At 41.4% G+C, this 27,475-nt stretch overlaps 1 protein-coding gene across 1 annotated transcript in view; it reads left to right on the forward strand.

Moving 5' to 3' along the window:
- The window catches only part of SLX4IP (SLX4 interacting protein), a 195,704-nt gene that overhangs the window by 125,218 nt on the left and 43,011 nt on the right, over nucleotides 1-27,475 (forward strand). Inside the window, 1 exon segment of the mRNA XM_008256377.4 lies at nucleotides 3,603-3,723. Coding sequence (XP_008254599.2) covers nucleotides 3,603-3,723 — 121 coding nt within the window.

The raw sequence follows: 27,475 nt of genomic DNA on the forward strand, positions 1-27,475 counted from the left end.
GAATGCTGTCATTATTTTGCAAAGATACCTGAGAAATGGAAGGCCCAGGTTCAGGTGAAGACCTGGGGTCCTTTCTGTAGCAAGCCTACATCTCCTGCTGCCACTCACCTTTACCCAGTGCCAAGCTTTAGCATGCCCCATGATTCAAATCGGTTCATGCATTTCCCCAAAGTGACTAACATTCGCCTGAAGGGACCTCACCCAAAAGGCCTCTGACTCGACTTAGAACAGCAGTGTTGTCAAACCTCCTATTCCAGGCCCAGAATTTCCTTTCTTCTCTCCCAGCTTTCCCATCTCGGCCTTAAGCCTTTTGTGTTGATATTTAGTCTTTAAAATAAAGCTATGGATGTGTGAATCACCCCCGAGCCAAAGCATGAAGCTCCATTGTTTTAGGGGTGCCACCTGCAGCAGGGTGACTCTGCTTAGCACCCACTGCAGGGCAGCAGGGAGTGACTTAGCAAAGGTGCACACGCACCGCAGGACCTGCTGCCAGAGGCGGGTTGTGCCAGCAAGCTGAGCATTCCTGTCACGGCAAAGCAGACGACTGGCTGCTCCTGCCTCACGCCATTCCTTTAACGTGCATGTTCACTGACGGTAGCGTTGTTCTGGGATCGTTTGTGCGTGAGTCTAAGAAAGGAGAAAGGCGAGTTGAGGAAAAGATGGTACCCTCGCTCATGCGTGGTGTCTCAGTGCCTTTTTTTTTTTTAAATCCTCAGATGATCCAGTGATTGGGATTTCACGAGCAGCCGATTTGATAGCATTTTAACAGTCATGTTAGATAGTGACTGTCTATTGAGTTCATTTTTAGAGAAAGAAACTAATTACATGGATTAAGCAAATATTTGTTTGCTTGGAGCCCAGCATGAGTAGCGTTTGACCCAAAAAGTCCAACTTAACACTGTTCATTTGTCCACTGGGGGGAGTGCACATACACCCCTACTAGCTGAGAGGTGTCACTTGCATCTCCGTCTGTCTCATTAATTTTAACTTGTTTTCTCGTCAGCCCTCCACGAGTAACTGGAAGGTTGCACTTTCTTGCATTTCTCTGGTTCTGAAGAGACTGCTTCACTACACGTGGTGTGGTCAGTTATCAGGGAACCTCGGCCACATTGCGCCTGGTCTACCTTTTGTTCGTCAAACCTGATTCACAAAAGGAAAAGCCCCAGAAACCATAGGGAGAAAGCATGTGTGTATGGGCCTTTGCTTTATTTTTGTCACACACTATTTTTAGTTCTAGCCTTATAGGGCATTTATGGCCAAATTCTAACAACCCCTGTTTCCATGTATGTCTTTCACATATTTTCTAGCTCAGTCATCATTGAACCCTGCATGTGAAGCGAAATTCTTTAATTGTTAAAATAACAGTATGAGGCAAGCCTGCCTCTCTGTTGGGTGAACAATGCCAAAACATGGACTGTAAATGGATATCTCTGTATTCCACAAGGCACTGCATCTTCGAGCTGCAAAGTGGAAAGCAGGAAAAGGGAGACTAGTATTTGTATTTTATCTAGAAACTCACATTTGTGAAGTCAGTTGAGGGTTTTCTATACTGTTTGAGAAGTGCAGGTATTTGCATTAAAAGAAAAGCTTCACTATCACTGCCCTTCAGAGCAGCTGAAAACTTCTTCTTGTTTTAATTCTGGAAGATTCCGAGAGATCAGCCTGCAATGGCATCAGCAAGAAACCAGTGAAACAGGTTTGAGGTGACCTGGGCAGCTGAGAGCCTGCTTCAGAGTCTTTGGGAATCGACCCGGGATTATCAGTCCGTACCAATTGTTTCTGCATTTAAATTAAGAAAATTAGATTTATGTTATGATCCCCCCCCTTTCCTATATTAGATTACATTTTCCTGGTAGTACAGGGAACACTACACAGAGTATCTTCCCATTCTGTGGTTGAGCTTTTAAATTTTTGTTTTCCTTTTTATAAATAACCAATATATAAAACTTGACATTTCCAGAATTTTGCTGGTAATATGGCATGTTTAAATTGAATTAAAACTACATTTCTGTGGTCTAATGAGGGTTAATCTACTTTATAGAAGTAGAAGATGATTATTTTTATTAATAATAGATAAATATGGTGCACTCTTAACAAAAGCAAATGGACATTCACAGTGTCATCAGCAAGCGTGGGGAAGAAAGTCAGATCACTGATGCCCAGTCCTCTGTTTAATTCAGGGCTCACTACTGTGCTTCACTAGAGTTCTAAACCTGAGGTCAGAAACTAATAAATGATGGTATTTAGATTAAGAAATTTATATTTTTAAAAGATTTATTTATTTATTTGAAAGAACTAACAGAGAGAGAGGGAGGAACATAAAGAGAGATCTTCCATCTGCTGATTCACTCCCCAGATGCCAGCAACAGCCAGGGCTGGCCCAGGCCAAAGCCAAGAGCCAGGAGTTTCATCCGTGTCTCCCACATGGGTGGCAGAGGTCCTAATACTTAGGCCATCTTCCACTGCCTTTCCCAGGCCACTAACAGAGAGCTGGATCAGAAGCGGAGCAGCTGGGACATGAACCAGCTCCCAAGTAGGATGCTGGCTTCCCAGGCGGCAGCTTTACCTGCTACACCACAATGCCAGCCCCAGATTAAACTAAGGTTGAAGGGCTAGCACTGTGGCTTAGTGGGTGAAGCCGCTGTCTGTGGCACCAGCATTCTATTTGGGTGCCAGTTCAAGTCTGGGCTGTTCCACTTCTGATACAGCTCCCTGCTAATGCCCCTGGCAGGGCAGCGGAAGGTGGCTCAAGCACTTGAGCCCCTGCCCCCATGTGGAAGACCCAGAGGAAGTTCATGGTTCCCGGCTTTGGATTGGGCCAGCTCCGGCCATTGTAGCCATTTGGGAAGTGAAACAGCATCTGGAAGACCTCTCTCTCCCTGTCTCTCTCCCTCTCTAACTTCTCCTTTCAAATAAATAATATTAAAAAAAAATAAACTGAGGTTAAAAATGTGAAATTTATATATCAAAATCACCTTTCCCAGCTCCTCTTGGACATATTGGAAGATCTTGCAGCACTGGGTCTGCACACCTGACAGCAGTGGTTGGGCTGTGACCGTCCGTGGGCCCCCAGACCATCTGCACGGACAGTGAACCAATGGGCCCCTTCTCCTGGCCCCTTTCCTCGTGTGCAGCCCCTTGTATAGCTGGGCGTGTCTGGGGTGTTCATTCCCCCAGGCCCTTGCTGCCAGCCAGCATGGACTCTACTTGGCTTCTTTTCTTTTTTGTCACAATACAATAAGTGATTGATATTTACCCAGAAACATTCTTCGCCTTGCTGATTTTTATCACTTCATCACCCTGATTTGTACCTTGAAGTGTTTCTGTCATCTTTTCAACGATGTGAAACTGAGGCAGCAAGAAAGGAAATGAATTTTCCAGTTTGCAGAGTGGGCCAGCATCCTGGCTTCCCATAAATCTCAGCAGCAAATTTAAAACCGCGGTGTTATCCAAAAGCACACATCACATTCCTTCCAGCCTTCATAGCTAAATTAAAAAGCAAACACAATGAAATGTCCAGTGTTGACTTTTTCATATGTACTGTTAATTTTTTTGCATGCATTAAATTAGAAGGTTATATCCAATTTTTGTGTTTGCTTTAGGAAGTGTGTTTACTGTTAAAAGAAACCATTGATTCAAGAGTTAAGGAATACTTGGAAGTTCGTAAACAACACAAGCCATCAAGTCCTGAATTCACAAGATCCAATCCTTTGTCCTTAAAAGGTAGGCACAGAGCACTTTGATTATGGACACAGAAAATAAAATTTCTGCTTTGTAGAGATGGCAGTTGTGTTGGACTTGTCGTGTTAGTATAGTGATACATTTAAAAAATATGTTGTAATGAAAATACTTTGTTTGAGTAAAGAAAATTAACTAGAAAGCCCCTAAGGGCTTTTAATGGTAGGCAAAATAAATAAAAATAGCAAATAAAACATTCCTAAGGAAACTGAATTCTTTAAAAGAATTTTTTTTGACATGTAGTCTCACAAGTGGGTTTATATTAATACCGACTTAAATTGATTTGGTGCCTTAGACTTTTAAAAAATGTTTTCATGTATGTCACCCTAATTCAAAGTTTTTCAGATGAGGTCAGTCTTATCCCCGTGGGACATTGGATAATGTCCACAGCAGTTTCAGTTGTCTTAACTGGCGAGAGATGGAGCAGTACTAGGGAACCTCCTCTCAAGACAAAATGATCAGGCTCCAAACTTGAAGGGCAGCAAGGCTGAGATATCCATCCTGTTTTCTAGTAACACGTGTGGTGACAGCTTTTAGGTATAGGCCAAGATGCTGGGAGTCTGCAGAATTATATGCTGCCCAAATAAATCCTCTTCTAAAGGACAGAGATGATCCTGTTCATTCAGTATCTTCGCCTCCCACGACCCCTGCTCTGAACTTGCCCCAGGGCCAGCTTTAGTGACATGTTGAACGAAGTCGGGTGCTAAGTCGCAGAACCTGAACTCAGACCTGACTCTTCTGACTCCCAGCTCGGTATTCTTTCTACTCTGTCAAGGTTGGGTTTTTTATTTTTTGGAATTTTCATAGCACTATTCGTTGTACACACACAGTCACCCCAGTTAATTCTCAGAAGCTGGTAGCTAGACTGCTGTGAACCAGACAACAGCAGTGCAACACCTCTTCAAGAAAAACACTATGCACCCCTTCGATGGCATCCTGGATCCGGTGTTCACCCTGGTGTAGGTGAGGCAGGCAGATTACTGTTACCCAAACTGAAAGCCTGAACAAAAGGAATTTTCAGTCCGAACAGTGTTGTATTAGGTGATGTTTTCTGTTTCGTCTCCGTAATATTATATAAATCTTGAGGAAAACCATAGGAATGTGCACACTTTGTACGCCCGCAGACCTGGCTTGTCTTGCTTTCTGTTACGAGAGGAAAAGTAAGAGCCGGCACCCGCGTCCCAGAGTGCTAGGGGCTCTAGTGGGCCTGCTCGGTAGCCGTTCTCCACCCACCCTTCAGGGTCCTCTTCACTGCTGAGGGCAGGAAGCGGAATGTTTCACGTCCCACCCTTTCACACAAGCAGGCAACATAGTTCTGGGTCCAAAATGGCAGTCAGAGCCGTTCGTGGACTTACATGGGAACAAAATGTTGTTTTTAAACAGAAAAGTGATCTTACAGTGAATGGATATGTGACTGTGGTGAACTGTGTTTTACACCTGGTGCATTATTAAAAAGTCCTTTCACATACATCCCCATTTTCAGAAACTTTTTTATTGTAAAAAAATAGAGATAATATAAAATGTACTATTTAATCATGTCCAAGAGTACCCTTTAGTAGCATTAAGCACATTCAGATTTCTGTTCATTCATCACCACTGTCCATCCCCTTAACCTTTTCATCCTCCCAAACTGAACTGTACCTACTGATTACTAATTTCAATTCCCCCCTCTCTGAGCCCCTGGTAACCACTATTCTACTCTCTGACTATGAATTTGACTGCTCTAAGTATCTCATGTAAGTGGATTCATACAATATTTGTTCTTTTGTGTTTGGCTTAATTCACCTAGCATAATGTTTTCAAAGTTTACCCATAGTCTATAGTACGCATCAGACTATTAGACCTTCTTAAGGCTGAATAATATTCCATTAGATACCACATTTTGTTTATCCATTCATCTATTGATGGTCATTTGGGTTGTTATTGTTTTTGGCTATTGTAAATAATGCTGCTGTAAAACTCTTTGTTTAAATCTTTGCTTTCAATACTTTTGGATATAAACCTAGAAGTAGCGTTGGTGGATCATGTAGTAATTCTGATTCATTTTTTTGAGGAACTGCTATAGTGTTTTCCACAGTGAATTATGTTTTACACCACTAGCAATTCATAAGTTTTCTGGCTTCTCTACACTTTTGCCAGCATGTATTTTCTGGTACTTTGATTATAGCCATTCTGATGGATGTGAGCTAATTTCTTATTGTGGTTTTCATTGGCATTTCCTAGTGATATTGACCATCTTTTCATGTGTTTGTTGGCCATCAGTATGTTTTTTGAAGAAATGTCTTTTTTATGTCCTTTGTCCATCTTTTAATGAATTGTTTGTTTTTATGGTTTTTTTAAAGAGTTATTTATTTATTTGAAAGAGTTACAAAGAGAGAAGAGGCAGGGGGAGAGAGAGGGAGAGAGGTCTTCCATCTGCTGGTTCACTGCCCAATTGGCCGCAATGGCTGGAGCTGCGCCAATCCAAAGCAAGGAGCCAGGAGCTGCTTCTGGGTCGTCCATGTGGGTGCCGGGGCCCAAGGACTTGGGCCATCTTCCATTGCTTTCCCAGGCCATAGCAGAGAGCTGGATCAGAAGTGGAGCAGCTGAGACTTGAACCCGCGCCTATATGGGATGCCAGCACTGCAGCCAGCAGCTTTACCTGCTACGCCACAGTGCCGACCCCTGTTTTTATGTTTTTAAAATTGTTTTAGTTCATTGTATGTTTTGCATATTAACCCTTTTTCAGGTGCGTGACTTGAAAATCTGTTTGTTCTGTGTTGTGTTTTCATTCTCATAATAGTGTCTTCTAATGCACAGCAGTTAGCTCAAATGTAGCCAACTTATCTTTGGTGGTCTGTGCTTTTCATGTCATATAGAAGAAATCATTGCTACATCCAATGCCATGAATCTTTCCCCCTGTTTTTTAGAATTGTATAGAGTTAGCTCTTACATTTAGATAGTTAATGCATTTTGAGTTAATTTTTGAATATGGTTTAAGACAGAAGTCCACCTTTATTATACTTTGCACATGGATGTCCGGTAGTCCTAGCATTATTTACTGAAAAGACTGTCCTTTCCTACACTAAAGGGTCTCGACACTCTTATCAGGAATCATGTAAACATATATGTGATGATTTATTTCTGAGACCTTTCTATTTCACTCTATTTCACTGTGTATCTGACTTTATACCAGCAGTACACTGTTTGGATTACCATAGCTTTGCAGTAAGTTTTGAAATCAAAAGTATGAGCCTTTCTAAATTGTTTTGGTATTTTTCAAGATTTTTTTGACTGTTTGAGATTCACATTGCTGTTCTGCATACTATGTCATTAAATTCATGTAGTCTTAACTTATTGGTGGGATTTATTTAGATTGCATATAATATTTTTACCTTGAATACCCTAATAATATACATACTTCAAATTCTTTATAATGTTTCTAGCTCAATGCTCTTTTTTTAGTTTGTAAGAGTTCTTAAAGTATATCAATATCATATATGATATAGATGATTTTTCTGTTTGTCATTGTCCTTTTTTAATTAACTTTTTAAAAATTTATATAAGGTGAACAAATTTCATGGATTTTATATATTACAGATTTGAGGCATAGTAATACTTCCCATTCTTCCCTCCCTCCCACCTATACTCCAAACCTCCTTCTTCCACTCTTTTAATTTTTTCAGTGACCTATTTTATTTTATAATCTCAGGATTAGCCCTCCTCTAAGTAAAGAATTCAACAAAAAGTAAGGGAAAAAACTGTTCCACAAAAGTAGAGACAAGGACTGTAAATAATAATCAAATCTCAAAATGTCAATTTTGCTTATATACATTACATTTTTTCTACTCTATTAGTTGCAGAACAGGGAAAACATATGGTATCTGTCTTTTTGGAACTGGCTTATTTCAGTAAGTATAATGATTTTTAGTTGCATCCTTTTTTTTTTTTTTGGTGAAAGACAGGATTTCTTTTTTTTTTTTTTAATAGCTGAATAACATTCCATAGTGTATATATACCACATTTTCTTAATTCAGTCATCTGTTAATGGACATCTGGATTGATTCCAAAGCTTAGCTATTGTGAACTGGGCTGCAATGAACATAGGGTACAGGTAACTCTTTCATATGCTGATTTCATTTCACTTGGTAAATTCCCAGGAGTGGGATGGCTGGATCATATGGTAGATCTATTTTCAGATCTCTGAGGAATCTCCATAATGGCATCCACAATGGCTGCACTAGTTTACATTTCCACCAACAATGAATTAGGGGACCTTTTTCCCCACATCCTCCTCAGCCTTTAGTGTTTGTTGATTTCTGCATGAAAGCCATTCTAACTGGGGTGAGTTAAAAACCTCATTGGGTTTTGATTTGCATTTCACTAATGGCATTTTTTCATGTGTCTATTGGCCATTTGAATTTTCTCTTTTGAAAAATGCCTGTTCAAATCCTTTTGCTATTTCTTAACTGAGTTGTTTTGTTGTTGCTGAGTTTCTTGAGCTCTTTATAGATTCTGGATATTAATCCTTTATCAATTGTATAGTTTGCAAATATTTTCTCCCATTCTGTCAGTTGCCTCTTTCTTTGTCAAGTGTTTACTTTGCAGTGCAGAAGCTTCTTAGCTTGATGCAATTCCATTTGTCTATTTTGACTTTGATATCCTGTGCCTCTGGAGTCTTTTCCAAGAAGTCTTTGCTTATGCCAATGTCTTATGAGTTTCCCCAATATTCTCCTCTAGTAAATTGAGTTGAATTTTTTAAAATATTTATTAATTTATATGAAAGAGTTACACAGAGAGGAGAGGAGATGGGGGGGGGGGGGCGTTCTTCCATTCTCTGGTTCACTCCCCAATTGGCCACAATGGCTGGAGCTGCATTGATCTGAAGCCAAGAGCCAGGAACTTCTTCTGGGTCTTCCACATGGGTGCAGGGGCCCAACGACTTGGGCCATCTTCTACTGCTTTCCCAGGCCATAGTAGAGAGCTGGATCAGAAGTGGAGCAGCCAGGACTCGAAGCAGCGCCCATATGGGATGCCAGCACTGTGAGTGGTGGCTTAACCTGCTATGCCACAGCACTGGCCCCTTGAGTTCAATTTTATATAAGGTGTAAAGTAGGGGTCTTGTTTCATACTTCCACATGGGGAGATCCAATTTTCCCAGCACCATTTGTTGAAGAGACTGTCCTTTCTCCAAGAACTGATTTTAGCTCCTTTGTCAAAGTTGGTTGTAGATGCATTGTTTGATTTCTGAAGATTCTATTTTGTTCCATTGGTTTACATGCCCATTTTTGTGCCAGTACCAGGTTGTTTTGATTATAACTGCCCTGTAGTATGTCTTAAAATCTGGTATTGTAATAACTCTGGCTTTGTTTTTGTTGTTTAAAATTGCTTTAGCTATCCGGGGCCTGTTGTGTTTTCCATATGAATTTTAGCATCATTTTTTCTAGATTTGAGAAGTATGTCATTGGTATTTTAATTGAGATTTCATTGAATCTGTAAATTGCTTTCAGTAGTATGGACATTTTGATATTAATTCTTCCAATCCATGAACATGGAAGATTTTCCCGTTTTGTGTGAATGTGTGTTTCTTTCTTTAATGTTTTATAGTTTTCATTCTAGAGATTTGTCACCTCCTTGGTTAAATTTATTCCAAGGTATTTAAGTTTTTTGGTAACTATTGTGAATGGGACTGATCTTACAAGTTCTTTTTCAGCCATGGCATTGTCTATGTATACCAAGGCTATTGATTTTTGTGTGTTGATTTTATATCCTGCAACTTTACCAAACTCTCTTATGAATTCCAGTAGTCTCTTAGTAGACTCACTTGGTTCCACTATATATAAAATCATGTCATATACAAACAGATATAATTTGAATTCCTCCTCTCCAGTTTGTATCCCTTTGATTTCTTTTTCTTGCCTAATGGCTCTGGCTGGCTAAAACTTCCAGAACTATATTGAATAGCAGCGGTGTAAGTGGGCCCCTTTGTCTGGTTCCATATTAGTGAAAATGCTTCTCATTTTTCCCCATTCAGTGTGATGTTGGCTGTGGGTTTATTGTTTATTGCCTTGATTCTGTTGAGCAGTGTTCCTTCTATACCCAACTTGCTTAAAGTTTTTATCATGAAAGGATGTTGTAGTTTATCAGATTCTTTCTCTGCATCTATTGAGATAATTGTATAGTTTTTATTCTTCAGTTTGTTGATGTGATATATCACATTGGTTGATTTGTGTATGTTGAACCTGTGTACCAAGTATAAATCCCACTTGGTCCAGGTGAATGATCTTTTTGATATGTTGTTGAATTCAATTAACTAGTATTTTGTTGAGGATTTTTGCATCTATGTTCATCACTAATACTGGTCTGTAGTTTTTTATCTTCATTATATCTTTTTCTGGTTTTGCAATTATGGTGATGCTGGCCTCATAGAAGAAGTTTAGGAGAATTCCCTCCTTTTCAATTGTTTTGAATAGTTTCAGAAGAATTATAATTATTTCTTCTTTAAAAGTCTGATAGAATTCAGCAGTAAAGCCATCCAGTCCTGGGCTTTTCTTTGTTGAAAGGCTCTTTATTACTGATTCAATCTGTCTTGGCTCCTGGTCTGTTTAGGGTTTCAATGTCTTTGTGCCTCAATTTGGGTAGATTATGTGTATCCAGGAATCTCTCCATTTCTTCTAAATTTTCCAATTTGTTGGCATATAGCTGTTTGTGGTAATTCCTGATGATTCTTTTTATTTCTGTTGTATCTGTTGTTATTTCTCCTTTTCATTTCCAATTTTTTTAATTTTGCTCATCTTCCTCTTTTTTTTTTTTTTTTTTTTTTTTTTTTTTTTGCTTTTTGCAGTTTGTTTTTTCTTTTTGGTTAGTTGAGCCAATGATGTATCATTTTTGTTTATTTTTTTCAAAATAGCTCTTCATTTCACTGATCTTTTGTGGGTTTTTTTTGTTTTTATATTGTTTCTTTCTTCTCATTTTAATTATTTCTTTCCTCCTCCTAATTTGGGGTTTGGTTTGTTGTTTTTCTAGGCCCTTGAATTGCATTGATAGCTCATTTACTTGATGACTTTGCAATTTCTTGAGGTAGGCACTAATTGCTATAAACTTCCCTCTTAACACTGCTTTTGCTGTATCCCATAAGTTTTTATATATTTTATTGTCATCTTTATTTGTTTCCTGGAATTATTTGATTTCTTCTATGATCCACTATCATTCAGGAGCATGTTGTTCAGTCTCCATGTCTTTGCATATTTTCTAGAGAGTCTTGGGTTGTTAATTTCCAGCTTCATTCCATTGTAGTCAGAAAACTCAGGTTTCTAGTAATGTACCTGGGTTTATCAGCATGACAGCCAAGTAATTGGGCTCCTGCCACCCATGTGGGAGACCCGGATGGAGTTCCTGCTCCTGACTTCAGCCTGGCCAAGCCCCTGCTATTGCAGGCATTTAGGGAGCAGATAGATCTTTCTCTGTGTCTCTCTGTCATACTGACTTTCAAATAAATAAATCTTTGTTTCAAAAGTTTAAAAGAAAAGAAAGACATATTCCATCCATTGGTTCACTCATGAAATGCCCAGAAAAGGCAGTGCTGGGCCAGGCCAAAGCCAAGAGCCCAGAACTCCATCTGGGTCTCTCATGTGAGTGGCAGGGACTGAAGTACATGAGCTATCACCCTGCTGCCTCCCAAGATACACATCAGTGGGAAGCTGCATCAGAAGCGGAAGAGTTCAAACTCCAATCAGGCCCTTTGTTCCATATGGGATGCAAGTGTCTCAAGTGGTGACTTCACTGCTGTACCAAATACCTACTTCCTTATTCTTTCCACAAGTCAACTGAAAAGTTTATGGATTCAACACAAGTATCTGATATACAAAAGTTTTTAGACTTAACTGTCAGTTCCCATCAATTCTACCTAATTAATAGTTTCCCTCTCAGCTTTGCCAATACTAGGTGTTATTGATGTTTTTAATTTTGACCTGACTGGTTGGCCAAAAATCACAAAAGGAACTGTCATAGTTTTATGTGTTCACTGACTAACCTGAATATTACAGTTTGGGTGTTTTCCTTTTTCTTCTTAGTTTTTTCTCTTTTTCCTGTTGTTACTCCCTTGGCCAACTCTTTTCTTAATCAGCTCTTGAATTATTGCCAGAGTCTTCTGATTTCCCTTCCAGGTCAGCCACACCTCTGCTCCTGAAGTGGCCTTTGGAAAACAAAAATGTGATTGCTCCCAGCTTGAAACCCAGGATGGTCTGGAATCTTGCTTGCCTAATATGCTATATGCAGTGTCATCTCTGCTTGAGACTGGCCAACATGGTCTCACTTTATAGCAGAGAGGAAGCTCATCAAAGACATTAACTAGCTCATAAGATCTCTGGAAGGTTCTGAGAGTCCCATTCTGAAGCTACACAGACAGGACAGCCTCAGCCACGGCAGGAAGGAAGCTTTAGTGCATGCATCAGGTCGGCTGCTGTGTGTAATGCTCATGACCAGCTACTAGAAGCCTTGCCTATCTTCTCAGGCCTCTGCTTCCTGCAGGTACTAGCTGCCTGGTGTGTGACCACAGACTCAGGCCCCTTCTGAGTCCACTGCAAGGCAGACTACATCTCATGGCTGTTGGAAATGAGTCAAAGATGCAAAATGTTTGATTTTTACCTAGGCAATGCGAGATTTCTAAAATGTGGAAAAGTTACCAAAACATACAAGGATAGTCAAGACTTTGGAGTGAATGGACACAGTTTACAAATGTCCACTAAAATTTTTCTCTTGATTTCTTTAGTAAATAAACTTCCAAACAGTAACCACAAGCTATTGCTTAACAATACCACTTTCCCAAGTTCAAGGGTTATGTGCTCACCTTCTCCTCTCAAAGGGGTAACCCAGAGTCTCAATGTCCTAGCTCCAGGTCAAGGATTTCCCTGTAGTAAATTCACATGTTTGCTAACTTGTCAACTAAATAATGTTAACTGTTGCCAACATACCTTAAATAAAATATAAGGATGGGTCAGGTGTTTGGCCTAGCAGTTAAGTCACCGCTTCAGATGACTACATTCCAGATCTGAGTCCCTGGGTTTGAGTCCCAGCTCTGCTTGTAATTCCAGCTTCCTGCTAATGCACATCCTGGAAGGCAGCTGGTGATGTCTCAGGTCACTGGGTCCCTGCCACCCATGTGGGAGACCTGAAGTAAGTTTCTGGCTCCCAGCTTCAACCCAGCCCAATCCCAACGGCTATAGGCATTTGAGGAATGAACAAGCAGATGGAGGCTCTATCTTCCTCTTTCTGTCTCTGTCTCAAATACATAAAAATTTTAGAAGAGTAAAATAAAAAGGAACAAACTGAAATGTAGTTAATGTATATAAATATATACATAGTATAGCAAGGTAGATAGCAGCCTAACTTTTTGAACCACCAAGTAGTTAGTGCTTAAATCTTCCTGCCTATAATATTTACTTTGTATTCCCTGTGTTCTTCATCAATAACGGGATCAATTACCTTCATTCTTGAGAGATTTGAGCTGTCAGTGGTCCTGTCTTGGTGGGGCAGCCACTGTTTCATTAACTCTTAGCACTAGATATGCTCCATTAGTTAGAACCCATTGCATCCCTTGTGTTTTGTCCACTTATCCTTGTGCCCCTGGAAGTCTTCATGAGCCAACAGTTCATCTCCTTCTTTTGTCTTTGTGTCTAATGGCATGAAGAGTCTGAAATAGTTACATGGCATTTAGAAATTTGTACCCAATAACTTGTTTTCTTCTAGGTTATAGCTTTCCTTTGACTTGAGAAGCACTAATGGGGGTGGAAAGCAAACCTTTGCTTAGTTGGTTATCTCCCTCTTCCACTCTCTGCTTCCAGGAACCATGTCCCTGGCCAAGGGGACACATATTGTGCTGCTGGTCAGAGCACATATTGTATTTTTTGAGGAACTTACCCAGTTCCACAAGGTCTGCCTCACAGTTTGTATCCTAATTGAATTTTTAATAGACTTTTTCACCATTTGGAAGGCCAGCTGCATTCAAGTCTTGCTTAATTAAGACCACTGAATTTTATGAGTGCACTGCCTTACTTTGTCCCCTGAAAAATGAGTTTCTTTGTGAGAAGCACTGTGATGGTGATGGTGAATGAGGCCTTCACAGAGTCCAAGGATCATGTGGCTGGAAGAAGTATGGCACATCCAAATCCAAAATAAGGGACCATTTTAATTACGATAAATCATTGCCTCTTGTGTGATAAAAGAGGAGGCCTGATAAAATGCACCACTACCACTGACCCATCTCCCTGTGATAGCATCCTACTGGACAAGAACCATCAGTTGACCAAGCCCAAGTTTTTATCTCCTGGTCAACCAGCCATTCAAGTCCCACCCTCCTGGTTTGCTCATATAGTGTCAGAGAAACACACTAACATACTTGTTGAAGTCTGTGCTTATTTTGTAGAAGGAGAACAAGGTATAAAAAACCAACTTTCCTTTTGGATAAGCCTGATATGCCTGTGTCTTAACATGACATCTAAACTGCATGCCACCTGCTGCCCTATCAGTCTTTTTCATACTGCCTTCAGTGTAGTAGACCAGAACAGTAACCTACAAGACAGTGAGAGAATGAAGGAGCCTGTGGACTGAATGGTGTCACTGAAGCAGAATATTAACTGATTAACTGAGCGATGAGGCAAAAATAGTGAAGCTATAGGGCCATCTCCTGGTATATAGGAATCTGTTTCTATGTTTACTGCTCTCTGGGAAAGAAAAAAGCAACAGATTTTGCCAGCTTTGTAGTCCTGAGGCTACGTTGTGTTGAGTTGAGAGACCAGCTCTGGAAGAATACTGACTGTTTAAACTTACGTTAATCTACTATCACTGTCCAAGATCCATATCCGTCTTCTACTTAGACCAAAGATGCATATTAAATAAGACTATTTGAAAAGTACTCATAGATATTCCAAGTTTTTCATGGTAGCATATCTCTTTTATTCCATAGGGATTAATAGTGCTCTGGTTCACAGTTTTGATGGGGAGAGGAAGTTTAGAGACTTACATCTGGTCCTTCATGACCTTAATATCATTAACTCCATGATATGGAAGTCCAAGTTTGGATTCTATCCATTGCAGACTAAATCTTTCCCAATTATACACTCAGCAATGCAAAAGACAACTACAGGAGATTTTCAAAGACCTGCTATGCCTTTGTGAGATGAATTCAAGTCAGATTTTTTTGAAGATATATTTTTTTACTTATTTGAAAAGCAGAGTTATGGAGAGAGGGAGAGACAGAGAGATCTTCCGTCCACTGGTTTATTCCCCAAATGGCCACAATGGCCCGGGATTGGCCAGGCCAAAGCCAAGAGCCTGGAGCTTTTTTGAAGTCTTCCATGTGGGTACAGGGGCCCAAAGACTTAGGTGATCTGCTGTTCTTTTGGAGTTGGATCAAAAGTAGAGCAGCCAGATCTCAGACCAGCACCCATATGGGATGCAGATAGAGGCCTAACCTTCTATGCCACAATGCCGGCCCCTAAGTGAGATTTCTATTTATCACCCTCAGGCAAAACACAATGGCAATCATGAACCCTATGAATGATCCCATGGTCCATTTTTAATAACCCGCACAAGTTTTAGGATTTCCTTTTTCTAATTACATAGATATCCTAGTGAACAGTTGCAGGTCCTCAGAAGAAGATTTTTTTTTTCCTATTGCACTATTGATTTGCTGGAGCTGCCATAATCACCACAGACTTAGAGACTTAACCAATGGAAATTTATCTATTCACAGTCTGGAGACTAGAAGTCTGAGACCAAGATATCCACAGGGTTGATTGGTTGGTCTTGTCCTTTTCTCTTTTTTTCTCTTCACCTCTTTTCTCTGTTTTCTTACCTTATGATTTATTTATATGTTTGAAAGGCAAAGTAACAGTGCAAGAATGAATGAGAGCCAAAGATCTTCCATGCCCTGCTTCACTCACCAAATGGCCACTACAGCCAGGGCTGGGCCAGACTAAAGTCAAGAGCCAGGAATTCCATGCTGCTCTTGCACTTGGGGGCAGGGACCCAAGAACTTGGGCTATCCTCTGCTGCCTTCTCAAGGTGCATTAGCAGGAAACTGGATCAGAAGCAGAGGAGCCAAGACTTAAACTCACACTCTGATAGGAGATATGTGCGTCCCAAGCAGTGGGTTGATCTGTCGTGCCATGACGCCTGCCCTGGGGTTGGTTTCTTCTGAGGCTCCTCTCAGCTTTTAGATGGCTGTGTCTTCACATGGTTTTCCCTCCATACATATCTGTGTTTCTTCTTATAACAATATCAGTCATACTGGATTAGGGCCCACCCTAATGATTTCATTTTAACTTAATGACCTATTTCAAGACCTGATCCTCACAATACACTCACATTCTGAGATTCTAGGAATTACTGGTTCAACATGTAAAATTTAGGGGGACACAGTAACAAACAATTCCAGCAGGGCCTAGGTATGTTCTCTATCTTGTTTGGAATTATGGACATAATCAGTTAAGAGATAAGCCAGAGGCGTATATGGGTCAAGCCATCTGACAGGGCTCCTACCAAGGTTACCACTGGCTCATGACTGTCCAGCAAAGCAACTGATTTGTCCTACAATGGGTTTTAATTGACTGCACATCTCTAGCCACTCAGTCATCAGGTAACCCACCCACTTTTGGACTTCAGTGGTCTTACAGATACCATACCTCATTGGGCTGTTAACCCTCCCACAGCTAGTTCTCACTCTCTCAGGGTTGCATTCTCACAGGAACCTCCTTTGTAGCAGTGTGCTCCCCAGATTGGTTCCCATAGCTTTTCACAAAGGGTTCCAAGGAACTCAGGGGAATCCCTTGGCACAGGCTGGCATCCTGCCCCAGCTAGAATCTGCTCCCTTGGCATTTTGTGCAAGGTTGCTTGACCAGATACAGCTTGAGGTACCTTGTAGCTGTGTTCCAGCAGAGGAACCCCGGTTCTCTCACTGATCATCCTTGTCATTGGGAAAACACAAAAGTCACCCTATAGGATGGGGTGGCAGATGTGTCAGCTTCAGGCACCAAGCAGCCTGGCTTTCAGGAGAATGCTAGGCAAGCCAACCACCCCGTGCCTGGAGACTGGCCACCCTCTGTCTAGTCCTGTAGGGTGTTAAGTTCAGGAGGAGACCCTCTTCCCCAGGGACAAGAGAATCATTGCTCCTAGTTGACTTTGGCCAGCAAACCCAGAGTGCCTGTGTCATTTATTAGCTTGTCAGTCTCCCCTTACTTATTTACAGTCTCCAGAATGTGATGGTCTCTTGCCTCTGGGCCTTTGCATATGCTGCTTCCGCTCCAGTGGGGGAACTGCTCCTCGTCTTGCACACCTGTGGCCAGGTGTGACTTCCTCTGAGCAGTACTATCTGATTCTGCGTATCTTGTGTCAGGGAGCTTCCTCTGCTATCCCCGAGTACCTGGTTCATGCTCTCCAGTGTGGTACTTGATCCATTGGCTTTGCCACCTTCCAGATGGACTGTAGTCTCATTAAGGGTGGGAGGGTTATCCTGCTGGGCACGCATGGCAGAGCCTGTCATTCAGAAGGAGCATAGGAAGTGTTGGGAAAAAGAAAGAAGCTGTTGCTGCCCACCAGTCCCACGTTTCTTTGCCAGGACTTTGCAGCATGCTTCTGTAGCCACATCTCTACCCTCCAGCAAAAGGCAGAGGCAAAGTGATCGGTGACATACTAATTATTAAGTAGCTTTTCTCATTTAGTTTTTAGAAAGTCAAAAACCACATCCAACCCCATTGTAAGATTAGGCTGCACCCCTAGCAGTGGAAAACACTCTCCCTGCAGCTCCACTCCATCCCAAGCAACCTTTAGTACCAAATACCTGTTAGTTGGCATCAACCCACCCAGTTCCAGCGCCGGGTAAGGTCTTCCACAACCCATAGCAGATCATTGGAGACAGAGCTTTGCAGCTCTTAATCTTTGTTCTGAAGACAGGAACCAGACTTGGAGCTGAAGTAACTTGCCTAAAGGTCACGTAGCTAGTAAGTGGCCGAGGCAGCGTGGAAACAGGACTGCCTGGTGTCTGGCTTCTCCTCACTGCTTCAGTATCCCTAGGAAGGAGAATGTTTGTGTTCCTCTATGAAAATTTTTCTCTAATAATGAAAACACAGCTGCCTTGAACCAGGAGTACTGTTCTGCTTAACCTACCCTGTGGGTATCTTTGTTTGAGAATTTATTTCCTACTCTGATCACAAGATGGAAAAACAGACCCTAAAACAGACCTGTATCTTCCAGCTTCAAGCACTTGTCCCAGTGTGTTGTCTAAATGGGTTCACTATATTTTCCTGTTAATTCAGCAGTATTAGTTAAAAAAGAAAAAACTTTTACTACCTATTATTCTATTTGGTATAACCTTTACTTGTAGTTAACATCTGAGAAACCCAGTCCTTTGGAAACTGCCAGAAAAGAAATTAAATTTTCCTGGGGACTGTGGTTTCAGTCTGCAGAGCCTTGCTTTCTGACTGTGCTTCTAAGCGAAGGCTCCTCTAAAATCTTCACTTAAATCCAGCCAGAGGGCAATGGCCTCTGCCCATCCTTCCCTGGAAGCCCGGGGATCTCGTGCAAATGTGCGAGGCTGCATTACCAGGGCTTCCTGTCTGTTCCTGGGCGCCCACCTCCCACACGGCATTTTGTGGTGGGGCCCATTACCATCATGTGAGGAAGCCAGTGGGTGTTCACACAACAAGAGGAGACAAAGAAAAAGATGAGAATCGCCAAAACAAGCAAGTTCTTCCTATTCTTCCCTCTGTCTGAGAAATGTTCTGCTCCATTCCCCAGCGCCCGATGCGTGCGTGGTACCTGCCAAAGAAAGCTTTCTCCCCGCTCCTCCAGACACAGGCTGGATTGTGCGCCCTTCCCCGCGGTGTCTCCAGGAGTGCAAATTTGTATATGTGATGTTTTGTTTTCTATTTATTTTCCCAGCCCATTGAAAACAGGGCCTTTTCCTATTTAAAATAAATTTTGGAAGTACTTTTTTTTTCTCCCTGTTGAGCCCAGCCCTTCCTTCATATAAACCTTCAGGCATTTCCAAAAAGGACAGTGAAAACTTGCCCTGAAATGCCATCCCTATACTTACCTGCAGTTGACATTTTCCTTACACTTTTATAACAATTAAGAAATTCTATACATCCAACAACCATTAACCCTGAATAAACATAGGGCCTTGTCAAATGATGCTATTTTTAACGATCACTTTGTACATGAGTCAGCTATTAGAGTGGAGTGTTAGCGTTTTGTTCCTACTGAGCACACCCACAGTAGGAATGGGGCTGTGCTGGAGCCCCGGGGGGAGGTCTCTGCCTTTCCCAAGCAGACCTGGAGGACAGAGTGATTTTACAAACAGTGAAACAACATAGCCCGTTTGCAAGTATCTCTGGTTCGGTTAAATATTCTTTACATTTAGACCAGTGTCTTCTCTTCACAGTCTTTGCAAACAGGAACCGGCTTCCCTGGGTCTGTGGCAGCGTTCAGTGGGAACATGTGTTTCCTTTTTACACATGTGTTTCAATAACTTTGGTTATTATTTACATTTCTTCCCATAATGTACTCAATCAAAACATTTTATAGGCTTTCATCCACACATGAAAAGCTTAAAAAGGCAGTAATGAAAGCAAGTGCCTAGAAGCCCTTTGGTGAATGCGCCATAATTTTAGCAAAGATTATGTTTCCAGGAATGGGCAATTTGTAAAAACCTGAAGTTTTATACATTTTACCAAAAGTTTGCTAAAACACGATGATAGAAGATGGCTTTGGTATTTCAAAAACTCAGGAGACTTCTCTACTCATTTATTGCAATAAATGGAAAGAAAGCAAAATCTCTTCACAGCATTGTCACTGCTTCTCAGAGTCACCTGCTATGGACATTGTCAGAGCTGCACTACCTAATCCTTTGTCTCCTTTTAATTTTCTAAAAAATTAAAATACAAAAAAAGAAATCTCCTCTGAAGTACAACTCCAAGAGAGCTTAGTATCCTTTTCACGAATTGAGGAAGTAGTTGACTTCAACTAGATCCACTAGAAGACTTAAAAAAAAAAAAAAAAAAAAGATTTTACTTATTTGTTTGAGAGGTAGAGTTACAGAGGGAGAGAGTAACACAGAGAGAGAGAGAGAAAGAGAGAGGTCTTCCATCTGCTGGTTCACTCCCCAAATGGTTGCAATGGCTGGAGGTAGACTGATCCAAAGCCAGGAGCCAGGAGCTTCTTCCGGGTCTCCCGTGCAGGTGTAGGGGCCCAAGCACTTGGGCCATCTTCATCTGCTTTTGCAGCCCATAGGCAGAGAGCTGGATTGGAAGAGGTACAGCTGGGACATGAACTGGATTCCATATGGGATGCCGGCACTGCAGGCAGAGGCTTAGTACTAGCCCCAGAGGACTTTTTCAATATTGTTGTTAGGGGGATTCCATCCACTGTGATCCCACCAGCTCCCTTACCCCTGAACCCACCCTCCTGCACATCAGGAAAACAACAGTTTTTCTCCCATAAAACAAAATATGTCTTTAGTTTCAAACCACAGTGACAGTTCTGTTGAAGTGTGTATGGTGCTGCACCTCCACTGCTACTTTTGAGTCTGCTTTGGCTTGTTCAGATGTGCAGCTGGGTTTTTTGTACCTAAAATTCTGTATCTATTGGAACTGGAAAGTCCACAGCATTACTCTACCAAATCCCCCCAGACTCTTGGATTCTAGAAAGATATTTGTCATCAACTTCTGATTTGTAAGACATTTGGAGGAGTTGTCCCAGTTGGCCAGGAGCCCTGCCCTTTGCCAGCTCCATGAAGACTGATGATTTATTACTAGGTATTCTAAAGAAAATCCCATCTGGGGATCAGGTATAACTGGTTGGCACTCCTGTCCTGCTGGGAAGGGGGAGAGCAAGCTACTCACCCTTATATTGATGGGGAGGTGAGATTAAAACCTTTCTTATGGTGATCTGTTGTGTCACGATATTTCTCATGGCAACAGCTGCTGGGAGGCCGGTGGTTCTCCAGTTTGACCCAGCTGAGAGCAGCCCTCCGCAGGTGAAAGGCGTGGTTTATCCCAGCACGTTGGGAACACAGTACCCCAGGGCACTGGCTTGACATCGCCTGACTGGTTTAGCTGCCAACAGCAGATGTGTGTGTATATGTCGGGGTGAGGGGTGAGGGACATGTGGAGATAGGGAGATCCCTAGTAGAAGAAACTTTCCCTTGACACGTGCTGGCCGACGTCTCGCAAGGCATGGTGCCTCCAGTGTTTGGCAGATAACTAACAAGGAGAGTTCTTCCTACCACCCTCATAAAGCCGGGGTCTTTTCTCATAGGACCAGCACATCACCTTTTAATATGTAGCATGGCAGGATTTAGCGGGAATGTTTACCCTGGCACATACTGTTTCTTCCATGGGAGTTCATGTCCATTATACCTGTAGCACTAGCTTTCCAACATCTGGGAATTTGCCTGTAGCATTTACCAGCTTGTCTGTCCCCTTTATTCCCCACCCAACCCCGGCAAGGACCTCCCATCATGAATTCTTAGTACCCAAAATTCACATAATTCATGTAACTATTATTAACCCTTATAGGAAAGCTTGGAAGAGAAATACATGGTAATTTAAAAGATATCAGTAAGAACCGTGTGATTCTGAAAGATATAAAGGCCCAGCAAAGAGGCCCCGGTATTAGGAAAGTACACTGTGGTTTACACTTTGGGGCTGAGATTTGCTAACTAAAAATATCTTTGGAATTTTGAGGAACTCCAACCCAAATGATGACTGAAACCCAGAGAGATTTGCTTTCTGTTTTCTTACATGGCACCCTAATTAGTCTAATCATTTAGAATAAAAGTGGAGAATCTGGAATTATTTTTCCTAAATATTTTTTACTAAATACTTTCAGTTAACCACTTCAATTGTTTGTAAGCAAAATAACTTTATATTCATTACAGTAACTTCTGTGATCTGGGCAGAGGTATAAATGTAGATATTTATACTGGCCCTACCTGCATTTGCCATATTCTTCTGAGTGAGATGTAGATTTGTGAAGCAGGAAGTTGAGTGAGGTAATATTTAATAATTTTCAGGTACCATTAATAGTGTAGCTTATTTTATATTCATTGGTTTACCGTGGTGTTGTCATTACTTAGCACCTAACAGATGCCAAATTCTAATTTATTTTAACTGTTTGATCAACCTAATGGGAAACATATCTAGTTTATTTTATTAAATATTTGGAGAAAATTATCTTTTTTTTTTTTTTTTTTTTTTTTTTTTTTTTTTTTTTTTTTTTTTTTTTTTTAATTTTTGACAGGCAGAGTGGACAGTGAGAGAGAGAGACAGAGAGAGAAAGGTCTTCCTTTTTGCCGCTGGTTCACCCTCCAATGGCCGCCGCTGCAGCCGGCGCACCGCGCTGATCCTGGCAGGAGCCAGGAGCCAGGTGCCTTTCCTGGTCTCCCATGGGGTGCAGGGCCCAAGCACCTGGGCCATCCTCCACTGCACTCCCTGGCCATAGCAGAGAGCTGGCCTGGAAGAGGGGCAACCGGGACAGAATCCGGCGCCCCAACCGGGACTAGAACCCGGTGTGCCGGCGCCGCAAGGTGGAGGATTAGCCTATTGAGCCACGGCGCCGGCTCGGAGAAAATTATCTATGTCCACCTTAAGCAAAAAACAAATGAACTTCACATAATCTCAAACATAGACATGAATGTCTGGAAAAGATACTGGTTTTAAGTTTTAGGCCAAGATCAAGTTGCAGTTCTGGGGTCTAGATGGATATATATGCAAGGAAAGGTGTGTGAGAGAGAGTTTCTCTGTGCATTTAGTAAATATATAGATATGTATATGCCCACAAATGTAAGTTGGTGCTAAAGAAAATATAAGTTACAGGTCCTGAAAGGGGACACCAAAAATATGATTTCCTTACAAATATTTGCAGGAATTTTGCTTAATTGCAACCAGAAGTCTGACCTGGAAGTGTAGTGTTTTGACCCCCTAGCTGTCTGGTTTCCTATTTGCAGTGTTTTGCTCTCCCCCAACTGTGAGAAAATCTATTTTACATGGTTTTAACTCTGTGTATTCTTAGAAACACTGAAGTAGAGAGTATTCCCCTGGGGGAAAAGAAATTCTCATTATTTACAAGAATGACTTGTAAAGGTTTCTCTTAAATAGAAAACATTTTTGAAACACTTAGCAAATCTTGCTCTATAAGATATATTTGGAAATAAAACAGCTTCAGGGTTTCCCTTCCAGGTGTAACATGAACTTGTGAAAGACTATGATTTTTTTTTCATTGTGGAAGTTCACCCTTATTTCAGCAAAATATTAACTTTTTAACAACCAAACGGGTACAGAGTTTACACATAGTCCTCTTACAAGCAGGCTTTTTCATTCTCCCCCACCCCTCATTTTTAGCTTATTAAATCTTTTTTCTCTGACCTCTTAGAAAAGTGAAAATCGAGCTTGGGGTGGCTTTAGTAATGTGTAGTATTCTAAGGGACTACAAGACACCCATGAAATGTAATTAGGACAACTATTGGGCGAAGAGGCCAATGGTTGGAAAATTACAGAATCTGTATCTCAGATGCTCCTAGATGCATCTGTGGGATTCGGTGAAGTGATGGAGAGCATTGTTTCCATGTATCGTCTTGTAATTTTTCAGTGTGATCAACTGACCATGTATCCCATTTTAAAAGGCTCTGGCATTTTCAGTTAAGGAAGGCATAATTCTTCCTAACTGTTTGGCTCAGAGAGATTTAAGAATAAGAAAAATTGACAGTATCCATTTTTAGGTGAAGAACGTTTTTCCCCATTCATTTTTTATGACAGCTTTATTAAGAAATACTTCATATTCCATATAATTTCCCAATTTTAAGTATATAATTCAGTGGTTTTATATATACACAGAATTGTACAACCATCGTCAGCATCGATTTCAGATCATTTTCATCACTCTAAAATGAAATGCTGTACCCATTAGCAGTTACTTTCTATTTCCCCCGATAGCCCTTTTCTGGACATTTCATATTAATGGAGTCATACACTGTGTACTTCTTTGTATCTGGCTTCTTTCACTAATTATAATGTTTTCAAGGTTCATCCGTGTTATAGTATTTATCAGTAGGACATAATAGTTTTTTATTGGCCAACAGGTTTCGTTGTATGGATATGCCACATTTCGTTCGTTCATTAATTGATGGACAATTGGGTTGTTAGTACTTTCTGACTATTATGAATAATGCTACTATGAGCATTTGTTTACAGGTTTTTGAGTGGATGTATGTTTTCATTTCTCAGGGGTGTATACCTAGGAATGGAATTTCTGGGTTATTGTGTACCTGCATATTTAGCATATTGAGGAACTTTATGACTGTTTTCCAAGTGACTATCCTATTTTATATTCCTGCTAGCAATCTATGAGGGTTCCGTTTTCTCCATATCCTCAACGCACTTATTAGTGTCTGTCTTGTTGACTGTAGTCATCATAGTGGCTGTGAAGTGTGGTGTCTCACTCTGATTTTGATTCCATTTCCCTGATAGATGATGCTGTTTACCTTCTATTCAAGTACTTATTGGCCATTTGTGTGTCATCTTTAGAGAAATATGTGTTCAAAACCTTTGCCCATTTTTAAAATTAGGTTGTCTTTTTGTTCTTGAGTCATGAGTATTCTTTACATATTCTCAATGTTTGTCCCTTAAAATATGATTTGCAAGATTTTTCTCTTTCTGTGGACTAGATTTTTACTCTGTTGATATTATCCTTTGAAATACAAGAGTCTTTAATTTTAGTAATGCCAAATTTATTTTTTCTTTTGTGATTTTGATGCCATATCTAAGAAAGCATTGCCTAATCCAAGGTCATGAAGATTTAAACATATGTCTTTTCCAAGGGTTTTATAGTTTTATCTGTTACATCTAGTTCTTTAATCTATTTTGGGTTAATTTTTGTATATGATGTGAGGTAAGGGGGCCCAGCTTCATACTTCTGCCTGTGGAGATCCAGATGTCACAATATTATTTGTAGAAAAGACTATTTTGTCCCCAGAATAGTTGGCAGCTTCGCTGAAAATCAATTTACAGGGGCCTGTGCTGTGGCGCAGCGGATTAACGCCCCAGCCTGCAGTACCAGCATCCCATATGGGTGCTGGTTCTAGGCCCGGCTGCTCCTCTTCTGCTCCAGCTCTCTGCTGTGTCCTGGGAAAGCAGTAGAAGATGGCCCAAGTCCTTGGGCCCCTGCACCCATGTGGGAGACCCGGAAGAAGCTCCTGTGTCCTGGCTTTGGATGAGTGTAGCTCCAACTGTTGCAGCCATCTGGGGAGTGAACCATTGGATGGAAGACCTCGCTCTCTTTCTCTGCCTCTGCCTCTCTGTAACTCTGCCTTTCAAATAAATAAAATAAATCTTTTAAAAAAAAGAGAATCAATTGACAATAAGTATGACTTTATTTTTGGACTTTCCTTTCTATTTCTACATGTCTATTCCTGTGCCATTACTATACTCTCTTGATTGCTGTAGCTTTTTTTTAATTTTTATTTAATTTAAAGGCAGAATTAAAGATTGAGAAGGAGAGAAAGAGAGACAGAGAGAGAAATTGATCTTCCATCCACTGGTTCACTACCTGAATGGCTACAATGGTTGGGGCTGGGCCAGGCCAAAGCCAGGAGCCCAGACTTTCTTCTGAGTCTCTCATGTGGGTGCAGGGGCCCAAGCACTGGGCCATCTTCAGCTGCTTTCCCAAGTGTGTTAGGGAGCTGTATCCATAAGCAGAGCAGCCAGCACCCACATGGGAGGCAGGCATCGCAGGTGGAGGCTTAACCTGCTAAGCCACAACACTGCCTCCCTGCTGTAGCTTTTTAGTAAATTTTAAATTGCCACCTCAATCTTTTAATAATTAATTTTTCTTAGCAGGGTCAAAACATATTTACTGGTTAGGATAAAGTGTCATTTTAACCTAGTCTGTGCAAATATAATTTTAAATCGTTATAAAAACCTCATTTTTAATGAATTAATAAGATAGTATTTATTTTACCAAAGATTTTCTTCAGGGTTTTAGATTTAATTAAACCATTTCACAAATTTAGCTCTATTCCATTTTAACTAAAACCAGAGGAAAAAAGCAATGCCTATTTATCAGCAAGGTCTTTAATGTAGAAAAGCCACATTGAAATGTCTATTCTAAGATTTCACTAGGGATACTCATGGGTCTCTAATTCTCATGTAAATACTGCAGATTCTATAGTTGACTTCAGGTTAAAACCTGGCCTCCTTGGCTTACTCTTCCAGGCTCATCTCCCATATTGCCCTATTCTTCTATGCATTCTGGACTCCAGGCCTCTGTCTGTTGTACCAGAGCCCCTAGGAGCCCACCGGGTTTGTCTGTGGTTGCGCACAGATAGGCATGCGGTGCCCTCCCATTTCAGTCATGGCAGACTCCTCCTGATGCTTCAAGAATATGCTTGGATGCAGCCCTCTGGAGGCTCTCTCTTCCCACGGTAGTCTGTTACCCTCCCTCGTTCCTTTGGCTTTTCCTTGGCTTCCCCAGTTCCCTTTGCTTGTGCCTTTGTTGTAGCAATTTACCTTGTAACCGTCTACCTGTGTCTTCCTCCAACCTTGGTTGAGTCTCTCAGAAGCCAGAAGCTGAGTGTTTTCCTTGGCACATCCAGGGCCTTGGGTAGTATTCATATATAGTAGTAGGTGTGCAAGCAGCATGAGCTGGATGGCTCTTGTTTGTGACAGACTGAAATAATGTAACCATTTCTCATTCACACTTGCTCCTAGAACTCTACTGAGATCATTTTCAGGGTCAGAAAGCATAAAATCCTCACATAGTGGAATGCTTTGCCTATCTAGAAATACCTACTCACGCCTGCTGTTCCAGCTGCTCCCTCAGTAATAGCTGACCATGAGTGTAATATGTGATAGAATCAGCCGACATAGAATTCCCAGACCAGGACTTGTTCAACAGTGTTGGTCTTACTGCCACTTCTTTTATTTTTTCAGACCCAGAATTTCTTTTTAAAGAAAATGCATGTTTTTGGGCCAGCACTATGGTCTCAGCAGGTTAAGCTGCTGCGTTACAATGCCAGTATCCCATATAGGCACTGGTTCAAGTCCTGTCTGCTCTCCTTCCGATCCAGCTCCCTGCTAATGAACCTGAGAACACGGTGTAATATAGCCCAAGTACTTGGGCCCCTGCCACGCACATGGGAGACACAGATGGAGTTTCAGGCTCCTGCCTTCGGCATAGCCCAGCCCTGGCTGTAGCGGCCATTTGGGGAATGAATCAGTAGATGGAAGACATCTCTGTCTCCCTCTCCCTCTCCCTCTTCCTCTTCCTCTTCCTCTCCCTCTCCCTCTCCCTCTCCCTCTCTCTCTCCCTCCTTCTCCCTCTCCCTCCCTCCCCCTCCCCCTCCTCCTCTCCCTCCCACCCTCTCTCTCCCCACCATATGCGTGTATGCACATGTGTGCATGTATGTGTGTCTACCCCTCTTTCTCTGTAATTCTGCCTTTCAAATAATCTTTTTAAAAAATATGTTTTGAGGGGAAATCAGAGAAAGTGAGATTTGCTCCAGTGCATGGGGGAGTTTTAGCAATGGCAATACACAGAGTGGACGCGTGTTCAGATGTAGATGCAGGCCTGTGGGGCATCAGCTCAAGGAGCCACGGTGCAGTACTGAGCAGGGGAAGGGAATGGCAGAAGGGAGAGACCTGAGGAGATGTGGCATTGAGCTTCTTGTCTGGTGGGGGAAACTGCCACTGAGATCAAATGAAGACAA

This window comes from Oryctolagus cuniculus, chromosome 11 (genome assembly GCF_964237555.1).
Source record: "Oryctolagus cuniculus chromosome 11, mOryCun1.1, whole genome shotgun sequence".
Lineage (NCBI taxonomy): Eukaryota > Metazoa > Chordata > Mammalia > Lagomorpha > Leporidae > Oryctolagus > Oryctolagus cuniculus.